The 26,367-nt window shown below is 29.6% G+C and overlaps 2 protein-coding genes across 16 annotated transcripts; both read right to left on the reverse strand.

Annotated features, from left to right (window-relative positions):
* Positions 1-8: 8 nt before the first annotated feature.
* Positions 9-15,681, reverse strand: LOC127065633 (intermembrane lipid transfer protein VPS13A-like). 4 transcript variants are annotated; one of them, XM_050998245.1, is made up of 52 exons: positions 15,432-15,677; positions 15,147-15,254; positions 14,936-15,062; positions 14,644-14,806; positions 14,347-14,558; positions 14,100-14,274; positions 13,547-14,022; positions 13,140-13,361; positions 12,946-13,058; positions 12,660-12,868; positions 12,420-12,586; positions 12,236-12,353; positions 11,863-12,159; positions 11,650-11,782; positions 11,332-11,562; positions 11,124-11,263; positions 10,952-11,049; positions 10,590-10,789; positions 10,335-10,514; positions 10,068-10,257; positions 9,831-9,997; positions 9,327-9,710; positions 9,092-9,258; positions 8,745-9,006; positions 8,552-8,615; positions 7,923-8,260; positions 7,698-7,836; positions 7,328-7,629; positions 7,086-7,254; positions 6,819-6,989; positions 6,491-6,732; positions 6,159-6,423; positions 5,823-5,977; positions 5,534-5,736; positions 5,131-5,467; positions 4,820-5,032; positions 4,273-4,749; positions 3,910-4,179; positions 3,471-3,821; positions 3,206-3,385; positions 2,911-3,045; positions 2,695-2,846; positions 2,432-2,600; positions 2,136-2,329; positions 1,857-2,043; positions 1,647-1,784; positions 1,402-1,519; positions 1,169-1,292; positions 882-948; positions 662-810; positions 475-598; positions 9-228 (listed from the first exon to the last, which is right to left on the reverse strand). In XM_050998245.1, exons 1-52 carry the CDS (start codon positions 15,570-15,572, stop codon positions 88-90), a joined length of 10,254 nt encoding a protein of 3,417 aa, XP_050854202.1. In that variant the 5' UTR covers positions 15,573-15,677; the 3' UTR covers positions 9-87. The 4 variants fall into 4 exon arrangements, 3 of the variants coding, with proteins under 3 accessions (XP_050854202.1, XP_050854201.1, XP_050854203.1); XM_050998244.1 differs by having other exon boundaries at positions 6,804-6,989; XM_050998246.1 differs by lacking the exons at positions 14,100-14,274; positions 14,347-14,558; positions 14,644-14,806; ... (1 more) ...; positions 15,147-15,254; positions 15,432-15,677 and having other exon boundaries at positions 6,804-6,989; positions 13,497-13,634.
* Positions 15,682-16,177: 496 nt separating this feature from the next.
* Positions 16,178-25,651, reverse strand: LOC127066001 (uncharacterized). 12 transcript variants are annotated; one of them, XM_050999140.1, is made up of 12 exons: positions 24,796-24,930; positions 24,264-24,398; positions 22,749-23,122; positions 22,281-22,514; positions 22,011-22,211; positions 21,523-21,933; positions 20,958-21,425; positions 20,091-20,378; positions 19,306-19,767; positions 19,082-19,218; positions 18,865-18,983; positions 16,178-18,779 (listed from the first exon to the last, which is right to left on the reverse strand). In XM_050999140.1, exons 2-12 carry the CDS (start codon positions 24,358-24,360, stop codon positions 16,720-16,722), a joined length of 4,851 nt encoding a protein of 1,616 aa, XP_050855097.1. In that variant the 5' UTR covers positions 24,361-24,398; positions 24,796-24,930; the 3' UTR covers positions 16,178-16,719. The 12 variants fall into 12 exon arrangements, with proteins under 12 accessions (XP_050855097.1, XP_050855108.1, XP_050855096.1 ...); XM_050999151.1 differs by lacking the exon at positions 24,264-24,398 and having other exon boundaries at positions 21,297-21,425; positions 24,796-25,651; XM_050999139.1 differs by lacking the exon at positions 24,264-24,398 and having other exon boundaries at positions 24,796-25,651.
* Between the last annotated feature and the right edge of the window lie 716 nt (positions 25,652-26,367).

Here is a 26,367-nt window from a genome sequence, read left to right on the forward strand (position 1 = left end):
AGAATATCTTGCATTCATGATAGAGTTTATTATGCCGAACTAATGTAAATATACATCAATTTTTCTTTTATAGTCAACTTTCATATATTATACATCTTGTTTGGAACAAATACTGCTCTCCATATTCAAAGCCATTGCAGTATTTATTTTGCGACACAGCCATTCCAGGACTTCCATTTCCTTACTTTCCAAATACCAGTCTACAACGGCTGTTGACGCTTGCTCATTCTAGAAAGTACAAAATTCTTTATCAGTGACTCTTCCGTTGGTTTGTAAGCATTACATGGAACTATTCGGAATTTTTTTTTCTTATATTTATCAGAAACTTGAGTTGCATAGATATATGCATATTTATATATGCGTACTGGCACTAATATGCACAAATACGTCTTTATATTCCCATATATAAGCATAAGAACTGCTAGGATGTATTTTTTGAATTATTTATAATGAATTCATAATGCTATTAATTACCTTATTTACGTGCAGAACAAGCTTATCCTCAACAACAGTTGGTGGAGATAAATGATTCATGTCAATGGACCATTTGATATTCCACAATCCCCATGCAGCCGCTTTTTCTATCAGGTAAACTCGTCTGAGGAAGAAGAAGTGTGTATTAAGTAATTTTGCTATCTTTTTAGTTATAAAATCTACTTACTGTAAAGATATAAGAGCAATCTGTTTTCCATCATTAGAAAGTATACTATGTGCCCAATAGGTATCCTCCATTTGTCCGTGGTAATCTTTATTTATGAGCTCTAACAAATGCATTCCTTTAGCTTTGTGCGTTGAGTATAACTCGACGCCCTGTGAAAAGATGAATTAATCTTTTACAATGCAATTGCAATGCACAATGTATATATTGTACATGCACTGACCATGTAAGGGCTGATGAATCGCGGTAAACGAATTCGAGAAATGAATTTATATCCCATTTCCTGTATCCTGAAATACATACCACTTATTTTTATATATATATATATATATATATATATATATATATATATATATATATATATATACACACAAACACACACACACACATATATATATAAACACATTATTTTAATTTTTATAAGTTAAAAAACTTGATACAAAAAACAAAGAATTCATATTACAAAAGATATAATCACTTACTTTATATGATAACAAAACTAAGTCTTACCTTTTGATTATGTTCTCTATTATCTTAGGACATGTTTCTGCAGAAGCATTTTCTATCTTAAAGAATGCAGAAATTTTTTTTCCCAATGTTCTTAAGTAGTACTTTAATTCTTCTCGTTGAAGACCTATGATATTTGTTAAAATAATTATCAATAAAGTGACGTTTACACGAATAAAGTTTATAAATATTTGTAGTAAATATAAGTTATTAATTATGATCTATATTATACTTACTATTTGTTGACAAAGAAATTAAGCCAGAAAGTTCTAATTCAATGTCAGTAGAGAAAACATTATTTATAGAGAACTTGGCTGGAGATATGTCAATACTATGAAAATATAATTCTTTTTCCTACAAAGAAAACAATATGAGATCCATGAAAACAAGTGATATTTATATTAACATATTTATATTAACATATTTTAAACACATTTTAAATACTTTATCTTTCTTCTTTATAGTTTATAGCATCTAATACCTTAGAACGTTGATTATGTGATTCACAGTTGTTCAAGTTAACAATCGTTGGAATTACAATATCAGCAGTAGCATGCCCCAAAAGACATGCAATATCATGGGACAATTTTTCTGGTATTTCTTCTCCACATATTAATATCTATGCAAACTTTAGTATTATCTAGCTGATAATCATAATATAAAAGCAGTAAAAAGATTTTGTGTTACTCACTGAATCTGGATCATAAAAATTATTGTTTAGAGATTTGAAATTATAACCATATTGATTTCCTAAAACCGTGATCGAATGAATCAGAACTTGAAATTGTTGTGTAAATTGAATCGTATAATTCCGTGATACTTCCAAGAGTAATTGTTTAATACTGGTTGTAGTAAAATATTTCTCATAGTATGGAAATCTAATATGGGAATAAACATTAAAAATTTTTTCATTAGCATATACATACATTTGATCCAATTCAAGAGAGTACAATAAAATGTTAATACAAACTTAAACTCTGCATGTTTTTCGAAAGATCCATTTTCTGCATATTCGAAAATATATTTAACAATATTATGATAATCTGTCAGGTCACTAGAGTTATATATTTTAGGTCCCTCTGTATTGGCTAATAATTTTAAAGATATTATAATTGGAGAGATATACATATATTCAATTATAGTGGTTTTGTTACGCCGTAAGTTCTACAATTACAATTTTTGTTATTTATAATCATTCATAAAAATAGTGGCATTAACAATATATAAGGTGCTAGAAAAACAACAAATAAAAATATGTTTACATACGTCAGTATTTTTGTGATGCATATGTGTATGGACATTCGAAACATCCTTTCGAAGTTTTGCCGCTATGGAATACTTCGTTTCTGTGGTCTTCGGAATTAAGTTAATTAATGATAGCGCGACTTCTTCTTGGAGATTTATATTGAATTTTCTGAGAATGACACTTATACCCCTACAAAAAATGTTGAATATGTATACATGTTATAAAGGAACTAACTTGATCAAAATACGGTCTATTTGATAGTAATGTTGTTATATGTACGCACTTATAAATCGTTCTATGCAGCTTTTTCTGTTTTAACAAAATAAATTCTAAACAATGCTTTGATTTATGATTGCCCATAAAATTTATGATACTTTTTTCTAAGCTGCAGTGTAGGATAACAGGAAAAGTGACATCGTGAAGTTGATTATCTACCTGAATATAAAGAAACAATTTTGTAATTATTACTGTTATAAAATATGCATTACAATCAAAGTACCTGTATCCGATGAATGTAACCTTGCAAATATGTCATTGTCATTGATTGCCTGCAATGTATCCAAATTCCTGGTGAATATGTTCTGCGTAATTTTCCAAAGAAGGGTTTTGTCATATGCATTTTCAAAAAGTCAACCTATGATGATAATATAATAGAAAAGTTTGTTGTATATGTAATATGTGTATATATATATATGTGTACATACATACATACATACATACATACATACACACATATATATACACATATATAATGTAACATTCTTAATAATTAAAAGCTCATAGTACGGACTTACGTCAATAAAATTATCCAATTGTGTTCTTTTGAAGGAATTTACATATTTATTTTCTAACCAAGCACTTAATTCAAGTGATAAAGTTTTCCATTTTTTTCCCAAACAGAATTCCCAACAGGTAGAGGAATCAGTTATACTTGCATATATAAATTCTTTAATTTTTTCATTGCATTTTGAAATCTATATTAAATATATTATGTCCATAGGTATTAAAAATATTTATGTAATTGTAATAATTATTCCAATAGCTTACAAAGCTACTTACAATGCTAACTCCGATGCCTGCAATTGATAGAAATATTTCTCGTTTGCTAACTTCAGGTTCAATGATACTCCGTGCTTTTAAAAATATGCTTTCATCTTCAGTGAATAATAAGATACGTTGTGCAGCTTCCATATAGCTTACCCAATAAATAGTAATCTTATCTTTTCGCACTTGTCCTACTCTAGATGGTTTTGTTTCAGAATTAGAATTTTTATCATCATCAGTGCTAGTAGTTAGTTTTTCCTGTGAGTAGGATGATCTTGCATGCAAGAGTGACTTGGCAGTGGATACAGTGCAACCATCTCTGCATTCAACAGTAATAAAAGGTACAACTTCTTGTCCAAAGCCATCCTGCAATTAAATATAATATTATTAACATAGAGATAAAAGTCAATCTCAATAAATACTAATAAAAAATAACATAAGATAAAATACTTACAGTTTCAAATCGAGCTTTGTAACTAGATTTTTTATTATTGTAAATATTCCACATGAGTTCTCTTGACATACTGGGATCATCCCATGTATACAGTGTACTTTGAAATGGATTTAACAAGGTCACTTGTCCAGAGTTAATTTGATTAATTTTAAGAAATAATTCATTACAAAGATTATCAACTCTCACTGGTACATCCCCAATCATGTATTTCCGAAATACAATGTAATATGGAGTATTTGTTCCACCTTCAATTTCTACGCATAGAGCTGACTATAAAATAAAGTTGAATATAGCATATTTATTTTATTCATTCATTTGAATGATTTATTTTTTAGTAAAATTAGTTAATAAATATGAACATACACCATTATCCATTCTTAATACAGTTTTTCCGATCTGTGTGATATCAAAATGCTGAGAATCTAATAGACTATGTTTCCATTTCACCCTCATTTTCAAAGATTCTGTAACTGGCCAAAATGGAACCTCTTGTCCAGGTAATAAATCATTCCATAAATCAGCATGATCATTTTCTTCCATAAATCTTAGTGCCTTTTTTGTTTTGTTATGAACGAAAAAATACGGTAGAAAAGTAATAATTCTTGTGAATAATGGAGACAAACGTGAGTTGCTTATTTCTGCCAATATTCGATATTTTCTTCCACGTTCAATATCTTTGCAAACAATTAAAGACATAGAACTGATTCCATTCAACAAAAATGGCAGAGACCATTCAGACTGATGAGCTCTCAATCTAATAGTATCTTTCTTATTATTTTTTTGTGATAAAATCAATAATTCTTCTTCTGGAATCTCGTAGGACAAATTTATATGACATTCCTAAAAATATGAAATTAACATAATCGAAAAATAAGTTTTTTCTTTTTCCAAAAATAACAATATTGTTTACCTGTATAAATAATGGTAAACCTGTTTTATTAACTATCCAATATTGAGCATGGATAATAATATACCAGCTTTTAATTTTACATAATTCAACACGTATTATGAATGGATTTCTTAAGTACGATTCATTATCTGTACTCATTAGTACAAATTTTCTTTCCAAATTCATATTGACTTTTATAGTTCCAGTCCATTGAGTTCCCAAATAATTTTGAATCTATATAAAAGTATACAATGCCATAAATACGAAAATTTTTACGATATATACGTATATATATGTATATATACATTATTTTAATTTATAATTATACGTGCCTTAAAATTGAATTGTATATCACCTGTACACATTAATGAGTGCACATTCACTTTATCACCTGGTTCAATTTTTACTTCATAATTTATACAAGGTATTCCAATATCAATAACAAAAGGTAACTGGTTATTGAGTATAAGAGGTGGAATGATATTTATCAAATAATTTGGTATTCTAGAACCTTGCGGGATTAACATTGGAACTTCAGTACCCACTACTTTTATGCAAAATACATTTTGATTTTCATTATTTTTTAGTTTACAAAAGACATCTTTGCTTGTGTCAGTTATTATACTTAATTCTTTCCAATAAATACCTTCGTCGCTAATTTGATAATTTCTACAATATTTTACGTTCGTTTATTTCTGTTGATGAAATCTTAGTTTCATAATAAAAATTACTTACTCCAAATATGCTGGTTCTACATATATAGGAAAATGATATGCAATATAAAGTGGAACATTGTAAATACAGTCTGGTTCAATAATTCCCATTCTTATATTGTCATCAAAAGGATTTATTGCTTCTCCAATATCTGCCAATTTCAATGTTTCTGCCAATTGTTTTTTATAATAAAGGGCTAAAGCATATGATGTTTCATTTCGAATCTAACATGTAAATAGAGAAATATAAATTAATTTACGTGTCGATCAATATTCATAATACAATTAAAATAATGCTTTTTTGTATTTACCTGAAGAGGCGATCGAATCGAAATTGTACGTTGTAAATTTTTATCAATAGTCGTATCTACAACTAAATGATATTGCACATTATGTTTTATAGGTCGAAGTGGAATAAATCTACAACTTTGTCGTTTTGGACAATATATTGAAACATCTTCAAAACCTAAAGTAGCAAACAAAATATGCATATATACCAAATATTTAATTATATTATTAATTTACTTTTTAACATTTAAAATATATTATAATATAAATAAATAAACTATATATAAAATATATAATCAAGATTTTAAATACATATAGAAAAAATATATGAAAATAATACGATGTAATGTTTTATTTACCTTCGATAATTATATGTAATATTTCATCAGTGATCATTTTATATAGACAAACTGGAGATTCGTTATTAATTATATCTTGCGTGAATATTGCACAATTCGATGGATTATCTTCGAAATCAATTAGCCCATTTTCGTTAGTAATCCATTGTGGGCTTGTGCTACGAGAAATATGCTCAATATCAGGCGTGTTTGGTGTACTAGGAGGAGAATCGTCACATTGATAGTTTCGTGCAGTAAGGATTCGTGTAGTACTTTTACCATCAATCTAAAAAATAGGAAAGTTATGAACAATATGAATACAGAAAAATTATATATATTCCCCTATTATTTACCTCTTCTTGAACAAGCAGCTCTACTCTACTAGCATGGCCTATATTATTTTGCAAATTTATCTCACTTATATTTGTAGGTATTATAGGTATTCCATTCTTGACCTCTACAAATGCGTCTATAATCATATTCATAATTGCGAGATTACTTGGGGTAATCGTAAAATTAATAATATCTTCAGTGGATATTATAATATACATTGTTGTTTGCGCCGTTTTAATCTGTGTGTCAGTGACAGGACTTGCTAAAAACAAATATTTAATCACACGTATTATATCGTTAATATGTTAGAAATAATTCACAAAAAATATATACATAGTTCGATGTTACTAGTTGATGGTAAATCTAAGCCATCGTCTTCATTCGCGCTTGAATCAGCCGAATCACTGTCTTCATCTTCACTACTTTCATTGCAGAATAAATAGTTCGTAGATTTTGCTAACTTTTTTGCACTGTCGTCATCATCAGTGTCGGAGTCCTCGTCATATCCAGGGTTTACCCCTAAGTGTTGTTTAAAAAAAATATTGAAAAAAAAATATTTATAACAAATTGACTATGTACGTTTTATAAATTGACGTTATTATAAAATAATAATACCATTAATTTGTAAAGAAATTGTGTGTTCTGGGTTGATAAAGACCATATCCATTGAATCCTCCTCTTCATTAGTATCAATATTTTTTTTCTTTTTTAAAGTATCTTCGTTTGTACGCTGCCATGGATCCGTCCAATTTGAATCAATAATACATGATTCTCCATTATACATCTAATAAGAATATCGAAAGTATTTAAATGTTCATTATAACTATTGTAATGTATTTTAAATTTAACATCCTTACTTTTATAGTTAATATCCATGGTTTATAATTGGTACCATCTTTTGTACAAAGATCAATAAATGGTTCCCAAACTTTATGGTCAATATCATAACAAAATGCATGAACATTTAACTTTGATTCTAAATGAAAATTTTTGTACCAATTATCAATGTTAATGTCAATAACAGTTTCTATTCGTATCATAGGAACTTTTTCTTTGCTTGTCTCCATTTCTATTAATATATATACTGGTATTGGTTTTAAACAAAAAGTTATATGTTGATTGTTATAATCATGTAGCAGTTCTATATTTCCCAATAATTCTGTATATTAAAAAAGTATTATATTACGAAAGTGATATAGGTTTAACAAATGATTCATAAATACTTACCATTTTCAACTTTTTTATAAGGTATGCTAGATACATTTTTAGGTGACCACAGATCAGTATGTTGATTAAAATCATGTCCAATAGTTCTATCAGATTTTAAACCAATGTTTGTTATAAAACTTAAAGCTTCATTGATTATCTAGAAGTATCAATTTTTAAGTAAGTTTCATTTGTATATTTCTTTTTCAATATTTTCATGATACATGCCTTAATGAAAATACTTACATCTACAAAAGTATGCATAATTCCAGGAGAAAGGTGAATATAAACAGGACTTATAGAGACTGCAATATCCATAGTATGATTTAGCAATTCTTCTTTTTTGCATATTTCTACGTCACATGGACGAAGTAACCAATGCGGCGATTGACGAAGATAGGTCCCTTGACTTGTACTTTTAGCACGAATGTTTGTGATTGTACAAACTATGGAAGAGAGACAATTATGGCTACTACTCTCTATGATTATTTCAGCTTGAAATAATATTATATGTGTATTGTTGGATTTCAAATCTCCAAATAGTAAAATTTCCGGCTTTTGTATTCGTACAGATATCGCAACATCTAAAAATCAAAAAACAGATATTATAAAACATTAATAATATAAACGAAAAAGTTTCAGGGAACTGATCTAAGAGAGTTATCAATTTTTATCAAACATGATAAGTTTATATGTATAACAGTAAAATGCTTAATTTAATAATTTTTGAAATGAATTAAAGATATTAATATAAAGAACAATAGAAATAACAACTTTTTATATAATCTTAATATATATTAAATAAAAATATGAATTTTCCATCACATATATTACATTCAACACGTTAGTTCTTAAGTAATCAATTGATTAAATACCTGGTTGTTCCTTACAATATAGCACATAATTCACATTATCTGATCCTGTTGCATTATCATTGTTCTTGATTTAAAATAAATATATTTGAAGAAATGTAATTACATACACAACTGAGATAAGACATTGAGTAGTATTCTGCTAATACCAAATATCTTTCTACTGTGTATTGAATAATATATTATATAAACTTACATATGTGCCACTATTATTTTCATATCCATGATTGATAATGCCTCCTTCAATTTGATCATGTGGTAAAGCATCCACAAAATATCGTACAAGGTGAAATAAGAATGGTATTGACAGATTAATCCTTGTTTCTTGAATAAGAATATCCAAACATTTATCACCTGTTGGTGCTTGATTATATGTTATATCAACTATTGGTGACAATGAGACAGAAATGCATGAATCAATATTTAATCCTATTAATTTAGCTGGAGATTGAATAATTCTAAAATACAAAACTCATTGTACATAATATATCTAATATACATTATTCATTAGACATTCATTGTAATAATATGAAAAACACCAACTTTTTTATAACAAGAGAATCTTTACGTGTATCCTGTAAAATCACGCTTTGCAGAGACAGTTTCATTTGGAAACTATTATCACTATAAAAATCAAACGTATTGATTATTTCTCCAAAGTTCAATTTACATAAACCATGATTTAAATCTCGTACAGGTGAACTCAACACCTACAAAGTTAGAAAATATGCATATCAGATAGATAAGCTAATATAACTTTTATATCAAATTTAAATACCTCATCTGAATCTAAAAACAAATTTAATTGCACTCCATCCAAAGTCAAATTTATGTTTACTTCACATAAATTGGCTTCATTTTGAGCTAGAAAAACTTCCAATTTTTTAACCATTGCATTTTCAGTATTCACATTTTCTGAAGATTTATCCATCATAGAATATCTTTCTTTTTCACATTTTTCTTGTGAAAATATAATTTTTGAAATATTATCTTTCCATACTGACATTACAGATTGTAAATCTCTTTGACTAAGATTTATACATACAAAATCTATAGATCCATGCATTTTAAATAATCCACATGTTTCATATTCCATTATAGTATGATATTCTGTTTTTCTTTTAATGTCAAAATGAATATAAATAGGCTCAATGATAGGTTCCTATAATAATAATATATCATATAATATAAAAGAGCATTATTAATATATTTTATATATAATATAAAAAAGATAACTAATATATTTTTTATATTATTTAAATAATAAAATTTATATATCAACCTGTACTTCTAAATCCCTACTTAATGTCATAATAGCTCTAGACACAGTCATTGATTTCAATTTTAATAGGATATTATCCATTATTATGTGATTTCCAATAGAATGAGTTTTAATTGTTTGGGTCGTTAGATCAACTTTTTTGAAAAAATTTTCAACAGATAGTATACCTGAAAAACATTATGTACCAGCATATTGCAATAAATTCTATTGAATTAAATAATTATATTTGAAATATACCTGTATCAAAAACTATGAGATTTGCAATGTCTTTTCTCTGTGGTAGAAGAAAAGTAGGTCCTTGTATATCAATAAAAATATGCAATTTTATAGCACTTCTTTTAAATTCTTCAACATATGTTATGCATTTTTTTTTCAAGTAAATTACAAAATATGTAAAAAAAGATGAAGCAAATGGTGATAAGAAATACTATATAAAAAGAAAAATTACTATCATTAATTCTCTTAAATTTAATATCTTAAATATTATTAATATTCAATTCTTACGTGTAGATCTTGTAGTATCTTTGCAATTAATACACAATTAATTCGTCCAATAGACAATTTAAATGTTCCATGTGACATAACATCATCTTGATTTGTATCAATATCAGAACATACATACAATTTTGGAGTGTGTCTCACATATTTTATATCCAAAACTTTATCTTCATCAGTTGTTAATATCTTTAAACAAGATATATATCATAATCTATATAAAATAAAAAAGTCAAATAGTATAATGCATATAAAAATAATTACTTTTGTATAGAGTGTTTCTTCATTCAAATCTTCCACAAGTAAATTTCTTAAATGAATGCGGAGGACCATTCTTTCATTAGCAATGTAGATACAATCATTTTCTATACCTAATATTTCTATTTTCATTAAATCTGCATCCTTGTCACATAATCGAATGGTTAATGTACTAATTCTTGCAGAATAATTGAGCTTAATTGCACCTGTAACAAAACAATATTATTGTATAATTGAAATAATTTATATAGGTCATTTGTCATTATATAATTATTTATATTTGTAAATATTTTGTTTTTAATTTTATTTAAAAATATAATAATATCGTACATTTTTTAAATTAAAAATATTATATATTTTAATTTTACCTGGTGGGATGGGTGGATCATGATCATTCTCTTTCCATTCAATAATTTCTAAACAAAGTTTCTTAATAAACTCAAATAAGAGAGTTCCACACAATATTCTAAAATAAACGTACATTTTAAATTAAAAATATATATTTAAATAAATAGAATTAGAAAAAGGTAATATACATACTGATCAATAGAGCCCCAAAAATTTTTTGCTTTCAGCAATGCAGATCTATGAAGAATAATATTCATGTTCACAAGATTTATAAGCAATGATCTTTCAATATTTTTAAAGAATGCTTTAAAATCTGGACAGTCTGATCTAACCTAGAGATAAACAAATTTTTAAAAATGACATTCAATGTATAAAAATAGATTGAAAATATTCAAGATACCTTGCGGTATGATAGAACAAAAACTTCGTGAAATTCGCCTGTTGATATAAATTCCAAATATGACCCAGTAATATCTGCATTTGTTTTATCAAGCAGAAGTATAGAACCAATACCAAATTGGATGGCAAATCCATATTCCATTATGCCACTTTCAATATACACTGTATGTAATCTTAAATTTAAATATGGTTCTTCTCTAGTTTCATTCATAAATCCCACATGAAGAGAAAGCTAAATTTTAAGAATAATATATTATTGTAAATATAATAAATATAATTAAAAAATGAAAAAATGAAAAGTGTATGTAGCAATACTAACCTCTCCAATAGCAAATCTTACAAGGAAGTTCATATGATTATATGGAGACACATTGTCATCAAAACCATATAAATTTATAGTTTTAGATAATAATTCCAAATCTTCTTCACTAACTTCAGAAGATACAACACTTCTGTTAAATTGATATTAAGTTTATGAAATTATATACAATACATACTTAATGTAATCAATAAAAACATGTTGTTGTATTACCTATCAAGCCTTGGTACATTATTAATTAAAAGTTCTTGCATAACACGATCAAATTTTTTTTGAGCTTTAGTTACAGTTGGTAGACATATACTGTGCTGTATTCGTTTGAGTTCTTTTAATGATAAAACAAGCATGTTATTTTTTATTTCAGGATTGATTTGTTTCATAAATGCTTGATATTCCTTTGTGTAATTCCAGCAAAATATAGATAAAGTATTTAAAAAATATATGATCAATTGTATTTTACTTTCTGATACATTAAATTTCAAACGTGGTACAGATACATTAAGTTTCACTCTGAAAGTATGATTGATTAAAATATGTCAATAGCTAATAGATTAATAATATCAATAGCTAACTTATTAAGGATTACCTTGGTAATTGACGATATTCAGGCTTAATACTATATGAAATAGTAGCATTTGCTTGCGTTTTTGATATAAAGTGGTATTCTGAATCTTTTTGCTTTCTAGCAGACCGCCAGTCATCTCCTGAATAAACATAAAATAAAAAAAAAAGAGAGGAACTTTTCAAAAAGGACTATTCCTTTTACAAACCTGAATGACAACAAAGAATTTGCCCTCCATTAAATGTAATATGAAGTCTGTCATAAAGTAATTCTTCTAATTCCATAAGTGTAGCATCTTCTAATTGCAAATTGATTGCTTGTAATTCATTGACCAATGATATATTCCCAAAATCCAAAATCATTAAATACCCTTCTCTGTAATATATAGTGTTATTAATTACCATAGTAATAGAAAATTGCAATAGAAAATATACTCTATTAAATTCACCTTTGTATAGATCCATGTTCTGGAAATACAATATAGGGCCCATCTATATCGATTTTTAAAGTTATTCTAAACGTTTGTGATGTAATACTATCTATGAAATTCAGAAATTTTATAACACCACTATTGCATAATTTATATGACCAAGTAAGAGTATCTTTAATATAAGGATTGCCCAATTTGAAAAAATTAATAATTTCCATCATAGCATACTAAAAAATAATATAGATAATAGTATTATCATATGATACTAAATTTATTATATTGATTAGAAATGTTATATTATTACATGATGATAAATAATTTCAATAGTTTCTAGTTTTACTGAAAGATCGAAACTAGGATCCACATCTTTTCCATTTTTTTCAAAGTCTAAAGCCAAAAAATTAGTTGATACATTCCCTGTAAATAAACAACTTTAATCTAGTTAATATAAGATAATATTAAATTTAAATCATTTTAATATGTAGATATATATATTACCTGTTAAAACATTATCAACAATGATCAAAGGAACTAGATCACCTTCCTGTGAAACTCCTTCAACTACACAACTTTCTGCTCTAGCAGAAATTTTAAATGCTGATAATTTTGGTGCTGTCTCCATACTTGTTAGAAATTGTGTAACAGTAGCTACAAGTACTTCCTTATTCTTGCTTAGTAAGCTCAAAGAAAAATTTGCCAAAGTAAAATTGTATTTGTAATCTGAAATATACATAATACTTTTCAGATGGAATTTTTGACTAAATATAGAAAATAAATGTAGTGTTATGAATCAAATGAATTGTTATGCATTTTAAATCAAAATAATTCATTAAAAAAGAAGTTTATAATACGAACATGTTAAGTGTTCCAGCAAGTAAAGTAGAATATATTATCATTGATCATACCAATTGGTCTTGACAATTTCTCCAACTTTATTTTTGCACTTGGACTATTATCAAGTAAATTGTAGAACATCCTCCTCTTATCCTGATTAATAGGTTGTACATTATCTTGTGACTTATTCTCATTCGGAAATACAACTTCTTTTTCTTTCATTGCACCTGCTTTTAATGATTCATGGGATTGTTTAATCTTTTTATTTCGTAATTCTTGTCTAGCATGTTCTCGTGCTATCACTATATTCACTATTGTTAAATTATCTTCGAATTTTTGCATATCCAGTTTCAATTCTGTATCATTTGGTTGTAATAAAATTTGAGTATACATCTCTTTATATTTTTTATAATTTTTTCTATGCTTTTCTATATTTTTCCAAATATATGGTCTAATGTATTGATCTAGGACAGAATAATATGCATATTTCCACCATGATGAAGGGCTCTCTTGAATTTTCTCCTGAGGTCTATATTTTCGATGAGGTCTACAATGTTAAGCAAATAAAATATATGTATAAGATATTTTGGAAGGAAATACTATCAAATATCTGTAAATATATACCTGTTAATAATAGCTCTTTGTAAAGAATCATATAGATGGCAAAATGTAATATACTGCATTTCTGAAATTTGCATTGCTACATCTTGAAGAACAATATCAATTAAAATTCGTGAAGTTTGCACATCACTGCCCTTATGTATAATTACTTTTATTTTTGCTGTGAATGGCTTTAATACTATAAATGGAAAAAATATATAAATATCTAATTTATATAATATTTCCTTAATTTTAGTTTTTATATACATACAAAACTGAAATTCTTTATTTCTCATGCCAAATGTTTGGAGTGATTTGAGCATTGTCCCTTTCCATGCAAGAAAACTAGCAAGATCCCATTTAGATGGACAACTTTGTAGAGAAGACTCTGTATCATGATCCATATATATACTAAGAGACTCAGCCCGTACCAGTTGATAAAGGGTTTGTGAATTAGTTGAATAAATTCCTGGTTTCCATTTACTAGAGTATTAAATAATTTGATAGTTTCAAAAGTATATCATATTAATTTGTTTACTTATGAAATCAAATATATTAATAAGCTTACTTGTTTGTTGTTGTCATAGATATACTTTGTATACAAATACCACAAGCAGATAAAGAATTGCAGAAAAGTTTTTCTTCATATCTAATATGTATATTATTTATTGTAATCTGAAAATTTCTCATAATAGATGTCACTATGCCATCAAAAAAATTGAGGGGCAATCCTAAAAAAATATAATAGAATAATTTTTTAACTACATAGATAAAACTTGCATTTAACATTAATTCAGATTATAGAAAGCTTTAATTTATATAGCTTATCGATATAAAAAATATCTTAATATTTTAATTACCAGCAGTAAATGCTTCATCTCCCTCAAGATCTTCCAATATTTTCCTTTTTTCAGCTCTTAATAATCTCTTTTGCAATTCCACATTATATTGGCCATATAATATAGGAACAGCTACTATAAATATATCCTTAAAGAAAATAAAATGTTAGATTTCTATCAATATGTTCAAACTGTAAAAAAGATAATTCTATGACTATCTCTATATCATTACCTCTATGTATATAACGACTGGCTGTGAAAGTAATCCAGTCCATGGTATCTTTAAAATTATTTTTCCTATTAAACCAGCCTCTACACGTATGGGTAATCCAAGTTGATACTAAAGATATGGAAAATGAAATATATGTATATAAATTTTCATAATTGCTCTTAATTATGACATATGAAATAAATGATGAACGATTATGAATAAATAAATAAATAAATAAAAACGTCGTCTATAAGATATAAAAGTATTGATGCGAATAAAACGTTACACAAAAATTGATTATTTTACCAAAGCTTCTGGTTTCAATTTAAGATCTGTGAGACATGTGTCACCGGAAAAAATACCAATATTAAATCGTTCTGTGTCTAAATCTTCAACATATCTGCCCAAAAGACGATTTAAAAACGCTGCTATAGCTCCTTCAAACATTATTGTTATTATTAATGACAAAATTATATCTCTTATTTCACTTAACCAACCACCTTACAATATTCATTATAACCTCGAGATAAGTTGCAACTAGTATAATGCAATTCGGTCAGGCGCAGAAATGACACGTCTTTATTGATTTTTTCTCTCTGCAGCATCTTATTATTTTCGCGTTTATTATGCAGTTTTATCGGTTCATACGAATATCAAAAATATTTTTTCGGCGAAATTTAAATATCAAAATCGATTTATATATAACAAATATTATAGTATAAATGTACAGAATATTTAGTTTGGCGCTCAAAAATTGAATTTAAAATTATTGATGCAACGCACTTCCTGCTACACCGTTTTAAGAATGATATACCATCTTGTAGTATATTTTGATACTATTGATACATCTGTCGGTAAAGCAGTTATATATCAACGTCGGAAATGAAGATTCATAGGACATATATGATAAGTCGGTAACAAAAATATTATACTTTTGATAAAATCGCAAATTTAAGTTATAAATCTATAAAGCACGATACTTATAAAAAAAAGCACAATAATTATACAAAAAAAAAACAAGTTCAAGATCTAACCATTAAAAATAAAACATATAAGAGAAAAAACATTTTATTTTATTAATAAGTAGAAAAAAATGTACGCATTCGTACACTGAACATAACATTTATTAGTAAGATTATTCTTAGGACAGTTTCAAAGATCATAATCGTTGTTATTTACAAAGATAATGGAGCGCTTATTGGTCTTTTATTAATAACAATTATTATTTATAGATACATCAATTTTACAAACCAGTTTATAACAAATAAATGTTGTCACTTAATATTACATTATAACATAAGAAAAAAAAAGTATTCAAACCATTATGATACATTACAAATTATGCTTCTACATACGCGAGAAAAAATTCTAGTATACATTTATGCATACTACATAAGCGTTATTCAAAATCCACGTATGTACTTCTTACATCATTTGGATCATACTTGATATGGCTAAATAGTTTTTCTTTTTCTCTTTAAAGAAATACGAAATTCGAGATAGATATAATCACATATGCGATAACCGTTCGATTAGATGGCACAATGGCGTTTTATCATATTTTACAAATCATTTCAGCATGACAGTAAACGATTCAAACTAAAACGCGTTGTTTGGTCTCTCCAGTATTTGGATCCACTATAACTTTCTCTTTAAAATTATTAACATGCGACGAGTTGACATTGAACGAGCTGGAATTTCCGTCTGTTTGAGGAAAGAATCTTCCATCGGCGTACTCTTTAAAAAGTAATTCTGTGTTTTTGCTTTGCTCTTCTTTCCCATTAACAGCCACCTTTCTCATTGTCAACGTGAGCAATTCTATAATGAGATAAGATTCGGGCTTATATAACCGTGTGAAATGCAGTCTGATGTGTTCACCCACATTTTCGTCTCTTCGAGGAATATAATCGCAATGTGGACAAGATGGTGTCATTCGTTCGATTCCGTGACGTCTTTTATGAGCATCCATCGCTTCCTTGTCGTTCGTCGAAAAGGGGCAATTTTGACAACGAATCGCCTCGGTGTCACTTTCGTTCGATGGTAATAGCATTCCTTTTTTCTGCATCAAAATCAAAGTTTGCTTGTCTTGATTCGAGACCTGCATGGAGTTCGTTGTCGCTGAAACCGATGTTACACCGCCGCTGCCAGCTATTGTGTTTATGGTCGACACGGAAATCGTCGTAACAGGTGCTACTGTCGTACTTGATCCAATTGTTTTACCAGAACGACAACTTGATGTTGTATCGATGATACCATCGCTGTCAACCGATATAGTGTCATCTTCTAGTCGTCGTCGAGAAGCTTGTGCCTCTGCATTAGCTTGATGCTTTTTCAGATGTTGAATATAATTTGCATAATATTTAACAGAATAATCACAGGTGTCGCATCGATATCGCTGCTTGGCACCATGCAACGTCAAATGTACTCTGTACTGTTCGCGTTTCTCGAACGCCGAAGGACACTTATGACATTTGTAACGTTTTTCCTTCAATCGACCATTACGTAGATAACCTGGATAAACGAAATTTGGATTACCACGCATGTATGCGCCGAATTGTGGATCAGGTGCAGATGCCGAAGAAGAATTCGGTGATGTGGTATCGCTCGTTTCGTTATGTCTTCGATGTACCACTTGATGTTTTATTAAATTTTGAGCTGTTTTTGAAGAATAATCGCATTCCGAACATTTGAAGCGATTGTTCGATCCATGTAGAGTCATATGATATTCTAGAGCGTCCAATTTGAAATATCGTGCTGGACACTTAGCACAGGTGAACACTTGATTGCTAGTTCGTTGACTAGACGACGCTGTGAAAGAAGTGTTTAAGGCGTACGGTGTACTTTCTGTCACTTCCACGACAATCCATGCTACGTTAGCCGACGAGTCGCTGAATTCTTGATTGTTAGCCTCCACGCATGCCGTTGCAGGTGGTGGATATCTTTGCGATTGCCCGTACAAAGTTAATAGATATTTTGTTCGTTCTTGATATTCAGTAGAATGTGCTTTCTGATGAGCAAGAAGATGAGCCGGCTGGCGCGCAGCATACGAACACCACTGACACATATACGCTAATTCGGTCGAGTGATAACGTAAATGTATTCTCAATTCTTTTTCGCAAAGAAATCGAGCTGGACATTTACCGCAACAATGTACTAATCGTAAGTCACGCAGATCCGGTTCAGCTCCCAAAACTGGCTGATGCGTCAGTCCAAGTAACATCGCCAAATCATTGAGCTGTTGCGAATCGGATCGCGTTTGATCGACTAAGCAATGAACGGTACCTAAAGAGCCTGAATGCATATCCGCATGAGCGGTCATCACTTCTCTACGTGTACAAGTAAAACTACAATCTTCACAGGCAATCAGTGGCTCTTGACTTGGATAATCAACGTGCATCATCTCGTGATCGCGAACCTCAGCACGACGAGAAGTCACGTAAGGACAATGTCGACATTTCAGCATTTTTGTTAAAGTACCGTCTGGTCGCGATACCCACACTAATGGTGCGTCGGGCAATGCACGAGTATCCAAAAGAAGAGGAGGCGGTGCATTCGAACTTTTCGTTGGTACGCTCGATAGGGATGTTACGTTATTCTTGGATGTAGTCGGAATATTCTTTTCCGAAGAAGTTTCTTTTTTTGAACTATTATCACCTACGATATTAGAATATCTTAATGAGTTTGAGAGCTCAAATTTATTTATTATAGAAATGCAATAAAATGATAAAATAGATCTCACTGTCTTCAGAATTTACTGCCTGTAACTTGGACTTTACAACAGGCATGCGAAAATCCATACTTTGCTGATGTACAACAGCTAATTCTTCTCCGTGAAGTCTTGCATGCTCCAATAACTCACTAATTACAAAAAATTACAAAAGATTACAAATGAAATGAAAAATTTCAAACTCAAATTTACAATATGTACCATTAAATTTATGGTAGATTTTACTTACGCTTTTGTATTAACATAATATGGACAGAGATAACATTTAAATATTGCGTTACTATTTGGACGATGATGCATCCGATGCATTGTTAAAGATGCTGTGTCTGATGCAGAGAATGGACAATCTCCACAACCATATGCATTCTATTGATAAGAAACATTTAAAATAAATAAGTTTCATTATATATAGTCTGAAAAACGATTCCTTATTTATATATAAATCATGCTTACCCTCTCTTCATTGGCATTTTGATCTACAACTTCGTAATGAGTCTTTACATGTAACAAAACTGTATCTTTATTAGAATCTTTATAGTTACATCTTTTACATTTCCACAATGTCCGTTTACTATCATCAACAGTTATAGTTGTGGTAGTTGTTGATGCTGCTATTGTGGAGGTAGAAATGGAGATATTTGAGCTTTGTACATTTACAGGATTACTTTTAAGCAACGATTGTCCACGGTTTTTAACTGCAGCTTTTAATGGAGGTGGATGTCTTAAAGATATAATGTTTTCATTGTGATTTTCTTCGTTTGTTATTAAGAGAGGATCAACAGCAGAAGCGAGTTCAGCAGTCTGTGAGTATTCTTTATTACTCATAATTAACAATTTGGTTGGTGGTTCACTAAAATTAACTTCTTCTATACTTCTTTCTTCCATATTTTGATCATCCCATACTTGTTGTTCAACCTGAATATAAAAATTAAATACTTTATAAGTTCATTTCATTTATCTCTTAATTTGTATAGTATAATTAACATATAAATATAAAATCTGCAGTACTGTTTATATTTGCATATATATTTAAAAATAATATAAATGTAAAATATATATATATATATATTTCGTGTTAATATTAAATTATATTTACACTGTTTTTGATATAGCGGATTTATAAAGTATTCAGTCTCGTGTATCTGCACATATATGTATATTTGTAAATCATTTGTGCCACTTATTTTATTATATAAAGGCATGATTAATAATTCTGTATATGAAACAATAACTTTTACCTGTGCAAGGTATTTGTTATATTTTGAATAATTTCGTCGACCTGTTTCATCAGTCATAAGTACTCTAGCAGTCAAATGCACCGGATCTTTTGCTGCTTTAAGCTTAATATGCTTTGTAATATCCCATCTCCAATTTGAACGATATGCGCAGAGAGAACACTCGAACGGTTTCCTATTTAAATGACCAACTATGTGCACATGAAAACGACTTGCAGTGGATGCCCAAAATGGGCAATGAGGACACTTGAATACTCGTCGTCCATTTGGATGTGTAGAAGTTCCTTCAACCTAACAGAAGATATTGCACTTCTTGACTATAGTAAAGAATGTTGTTGTTTATTAAACACAGATGAAAAGAAGCAGATAAAGCCGTTTCTTTTTTCTTTTTTTATTAAGAGCATACACATAGCACATATGAACATTGATATTTCATGAAGATGAAATTATATTTGAATCTAATGAAGTATTCAGCCTCTATCTTTTTTATTAACAAAAAATCCAATAATGTATCAAAATACATGTAATAAATTTGTCAAATTGGCATACCCTCTCCAGTGTACCTCTGTCTTTGGTAAATTGACTTTTCTAGGACTAGATGCAGGGATTTAAAGCATATTAGCTTTTAATCAGCAACAGCATGTTTTATATAACATATATATATATATATACGCATATATATACATATATACAGACATATATATACACAAGTGTATTATTAAAAGTAAAAGCTTGTAATATGGTTCTACTGATATTAAAGCTTTTATACTTGACCTCGAAACTGTCTTATTAAAAATAATGTAAATGATGTGAGCAGATTTTATGAGTTTCATGTAAAAGTTCGTTTGTGAAACTACATCTACGCCATACCGAAGATTCAGAAGAATTGTGCCCTCCAAGACTGGTGTCCCATTCCAAATGAGAAGGATATGTATATTCACTACTGTATGCAGCCATGCGAAGTTCCGAGCACTCAGTAACCTTCTCAAAACTACTATCAACTGATGACTCTCTGCTTGTTTGCTGACAACACTGCATGTGTACTTCAAGATCGGTCGTACTCTTGCAACGTCTCCTGCACTTAGGACAACGTGACATGCCCACAGATACGCTGAGAGCAGTGTGGTGTGTTTGTTTGTGACAAGCCAGTTCTTCCATGCTACTAGCTTTAAACGTACACCAACATTTCAGATCGTTCATGTTACTTACAGCTACCTCTGGTATCCCATTGTTCATGGCTGCTGATGTTGATAATTTTTCTTTAAGTTTATCAAAAAAAGAGGCATTTTTTCTTTCGAATGCATTTACTGCATTATTGATATCCTTCTTTGAGCTTATCTATACAAAACAAATAACAAAGCTCTATAGTAATATATTTTACATCTATTAACAGAAATAAGTATTTAGCAAAGAACAATTAATTTAAATAACCAACCTCTTTATTCCCATATAATTTAGCCATTTCTGTATCCCTTGCAATTTGGGCCAATTCAGGTCTTACTCTAACACGTGGTACTTTTAACAATGTTGTTGGTGTACTACTATTTAAAGTAGTATTTGATTTAATGTTAATTGGATTTAATGGAATCAACATAGGCAATGGTTTTCTGGATTTGTTTAAGGCAGCTGGTGCATGACACTCTGCCAAGTGACGTTGCATTTCAGAATCCCAAGCTGTTATAAATTGACAAGCTTTCTCTTCACATTTTAAAGCTATACAATCTGCACCTGCAAGTATACTTTTCTTATCGTCAATTGATTGATCAGAATTAAAAGATTCTTCAAGACTAATTGATGTAGTATTTCCTGTTGTACCAATAGGTTCCCGAAAATCACTTGCACCAACCTACAGAAAATAATTATTGTACTTAGAAATAGTTAAAATTAAAAATAAAAAAACAATTTGATTCATATAATTCTTACCTGATTATAACGTTTTGGACTATTACGTGGTTTACGCTCAAATGGCATATTATTTTTACGATTTGGTTGACCTACTGGAGGCTCATGATGATTTGTTTCATGCACAGTTAAACTTTGTCGAATATCAGCAGTAAAATTACATGCTCTACATTGAAAAGCCCCTCCACCACCATGATTACGTGTATGTCGATCCAAATTCCACTAAAATGTACATATTTACTTTATGAATATTTTTAATGCCGAGTTTGGTAAATATCATAATAAACAAACCTTATATGGTGTTCTAAAATCACAGGCATCGCACTTGATCATTGGCATGGAGTGATATTTGACATGCTTTGTATAACGTGCTCGCACATGAGTAACATAAGAGCACTTAGCACAACGAAAGAATCTTCTTTTTAAATGATGTACTCGTTGATGAGTTTCCAGATCACGTGAAGATAGTGCATCATAAGGGCACATAGGACATTGATTTTCACTTGTATCATGAACGCTTTTGGTCTTTAAAGTTTCATAAAACAAGGATATTAAAAATATTAAATGTATAAAACTTCATGTCAATAAGCAAGTATGGGCGTGTCAATGTAAAATTTATCAATATATAAATTACAATAAAAATAAAAAATTTACTATAATAAATAATAGAATTTAAACCAAAAATATAAATACTTAGGACAAAGCATGAAAGATTTGTATGTCTACAAACCTTCATTGATTAAATTGATATGTACTTACCGTTTGTTGGCTTTCCTTTTTCATTTGTTCCAAATAAACATTAATATTAGATTGATCCTTTGGAGATTCTTCGCTGATGTCTTTCAGATTAAATAATTCCTCCGTAAAAAAAGATTGGTCACTTTGATTTTCTGTCTGATCATCAATATTGTAAGATTCCACAATGTCCTTTTCTTCTTCATGTTGATCAACATTATCATTTTTTGCTTCAGTTTCTATTTCATTCTCTTCAAGATCGTTCATCATTTTTTGTGTTACATCTGTTTTGCCTTGCTGCTGTGGTCGAGGTCGAAGTGCCCGCAAACGAGGCGGTCTTCCTGACATCTTAAAAGAAATTCGTTTGTTCCCATGTACACTTCGACGTTGTATTCTATCTAAGTCAATATTTTCATTTATTTGATTTGTTTATTTAGTTCAGCGAAAATATTAATTAAAAACAGTATAGCAAAAAAGTTATCACGAAGCTATAACGCCTTCGATCCACACCTCACAAGTATTTTATGAATACACACAAGAACGCAGTCAAGTATTGGTCTACTTTCCGAATTATTCGAATCATAATATTCGTAAAATCACGACTTTACATAAAGATAAAGACTTTCATTTTATCTTTTAAATCCGAAAATATACAATCCGTAAAATAATAAAAATTGCCATCATTGATTCTTACACTGTTATCGACGGTGTATCGTGCGTGCAAATTCCGGAAGTGCCGGTATAGTATCTCGAACGCAACGAGCCGCCATTTTTTTCTCGTTAGCAATCTGGCTCAATATTAAGAAACGACGATGCCCATTTAACGATTACAATTTTAAAGCATAAATGACTATTATGAAATATCACTGTTCACTAATCTTTTTAAACTCATCGAAGCAGATTTTTTGAAAAGTGAAGTACTTCTAAACCAATCAAATATTTCTGCATTCGAAGAACCGACTTACGCGCAGGATACACATCGTTAGCGGTAGTACCACATACGCCATTTTATATTTTTCCTACACAACACGTCCGCATTATCTTGTCACGATATAGAGATCTTTTTACTATTACTTATTATCGTATTATTTATTCCTGTATGTCAATTATACCACGTGAATTATAACGGAATTTAATCAGATCTTATCAATTAACTTTATACATAAGATAATCGACGTAAAAGAAATGATTTTACTGCGACACACACATTAAACTATTAAGATTGTATTAAAGTAATTCGAATAACAACATATATGCTTTTATATTCGAATAATTTCACAGAAATTAGTTAATTATCTAATTGAACATTTTTATGACTCTATTATTTTTTGATGTATCATTATATATAGTACTCGCTTGACATAAATTATTCATCGTATAAAAATTCATGGCCAAAACTTTTACAAATCAAAAAATAGCAGTTGAATATAATCTCACTTTCCATAACAAAAAATAAACGAAAATCAGTGCGATTTATCGATGCGAAATAACTTTGTCGATAAACTCGCTTCGCCAGAAAAGTATAAAGAGTTGTAATACTTGGTATCGTGTCATCAAGGTGACCAAGTATAGGTACGAGCTTGAAACGAAAGGGTATAAAGATATCTTTCCGATGACGGTGAAACGCTCGATGCATTAATTTTTACTTTTTTCCGGATAATCATAGTCTACGATCTATAAAAAAATGAATTTATATTTATACGGAATTTATATTTATACGGAATTTAAATATATAACGGTTTACTTTTATTGAGGTGATCATATAAAAAAGAAAAAAAAAAACATTTTATCGACGACCGTTTTCGAAGGACATAATGGCGAATAGGAAAATGAAAATACAGATACGAACTTCCGGTAATGGCGATCAACTTCCGTTTCTCTCAATGAGTCTAACTTCCATTAACTTCCGGTGTCGGGGATCGTCTTCGATGGGTCGAACGGAAGGAGCCCGTGTTACGTATTTTAAAAGGACAAATAGCAAAGGCGATGGCATGGAAGGAGAAGTATAATGAAATAAAAATAAAAGAGGGATTACTCGGTTACGGATCTGTTTGTTAGTTGGAAGACAAACCTTTCGGCGCCTCCGTCGTTTCAAGTAAGTTTTCTTCCAATAGAGTGACAGTTCCAGCGACGACGATATGGCGATCGACGGCTCGAATACGGCATGCGATTATATCGGCTGAAGACAAACGGTCGATTTGTTCGACCGGTCGGCCGATGTAAACCGATGTTGACCGATGTAGACTAGAAGAGGTGTCCGCCGAATTAAGAACCGCCTGTCTGCTTATCGTCTTCATACGTACGTATAACCGTGTATGTACGACGGCGAAAGACTCGATACTCTGCGATGCTCGCTCGAGCTGACGTATCGCGCCTTCGTAGAATCCCTTCTCTCTCTCTATCTTTTTCGCCCTCCTCTTCTTCTCCTTCTATCTCTCTCACTCCCTCACTCCTCCCGCTCTTTTCCACCCCTTCTCTTACACCTCACTCTCTCTTTCCGTCCCCCTTCTTCCTCTTCTTCACAAGATTTCGATGGTACCGACATATATGTATATATATATTTAGTCCAATTACACACACATTGAGAGTACCCGTAATTCTTATTGCTTTTTATATTAAGAATATATCCTTCGCTTATATTTTTGCCAAATAGACACATCAATTTATATACTATTATAAAAGTCTTTACAGTGGATTTAATAAAGTATGAAATTAATAGGTTAAGTCACTGGAAGTACTATTTAACAATATAGTTAATTTAATATAGGCGTATATTTTGTTATCTTTTTTAATAGAGCGTGAAGAAATATTTTTTATAATATTTTTTAATTAAATTAAATGAGTCTCGACGGAAGCGAATAACAGGAAGCGCTTGTGAAATTTTGCTAAAAACGAGAACTCTTCCTCTTGTAAAGCGAATCGGCTCGTGATACCGATGGCACGATATTGTAAGCGTGGCAGATCGGGCGCCATCTGCAATTCCTGTTTCTGGTTTCTACAACCGGGAACGTGTTCCTTTTGCCTGTGCTTCACGTTCGATGGCTACTGTTATTGCCGTTACGGACTGCCACCTATATCTAACAATATATTACTTAAAACTTGATGGAATTCTTACAGATTAATTATAAATAAAATTTATAAATATTTTTTAAATCGTTTAGAAATCTTTCCTTTTTAAGTATCTTACAATCAACCTTGCTACTTCCGTGCAGAAAAGAGGGAGAGAAAGTCTGATGAGTATTTATAAGATAGAGAGAGAAGAAAAAAGAGAAAGGGGTTAGAAAGAAAGGTATAATGATCCTTTTTTTATTTTAGTATATTATTTTTTAATATAACTAATTTTTCCTTTAAAAATCTTACACTATATACTATTTTTCTCTCATCAATATTACTAACTTATTGTTTAAATTAAACAGATAACCTGATCGAATATTTCTATGGTAACTAATTTATTACACTACTCTCGATATAATTTGTAGTCATAAAAAAATTCTATTGAAATCCGTCTGCATAAAGATTAATTTCTTTTTCCTAATTGAAAGAGAGAATATTTGTTTTATAATTTTATAAAAGAATGCGTTATAAGCGTTTAATTGTTAAAGTATTTTTCCTTGCATAAATGTGAGTAATTCTTTTTCTTAAA

The sequence above is a fragment of the Vespula vulgaris genome, chromosome 8 (genome assembly GCF_905475345.1).
Source record: "Vespula vulgaris chromosome 8, iyVesVulg1.1, whole genome shotgun sequence".
NCBI lineage: Eukaryota > Metazoa > Arthropoda > Insecta > Hymenoptera > Vespidae > Vespula > Vespula vulgaris.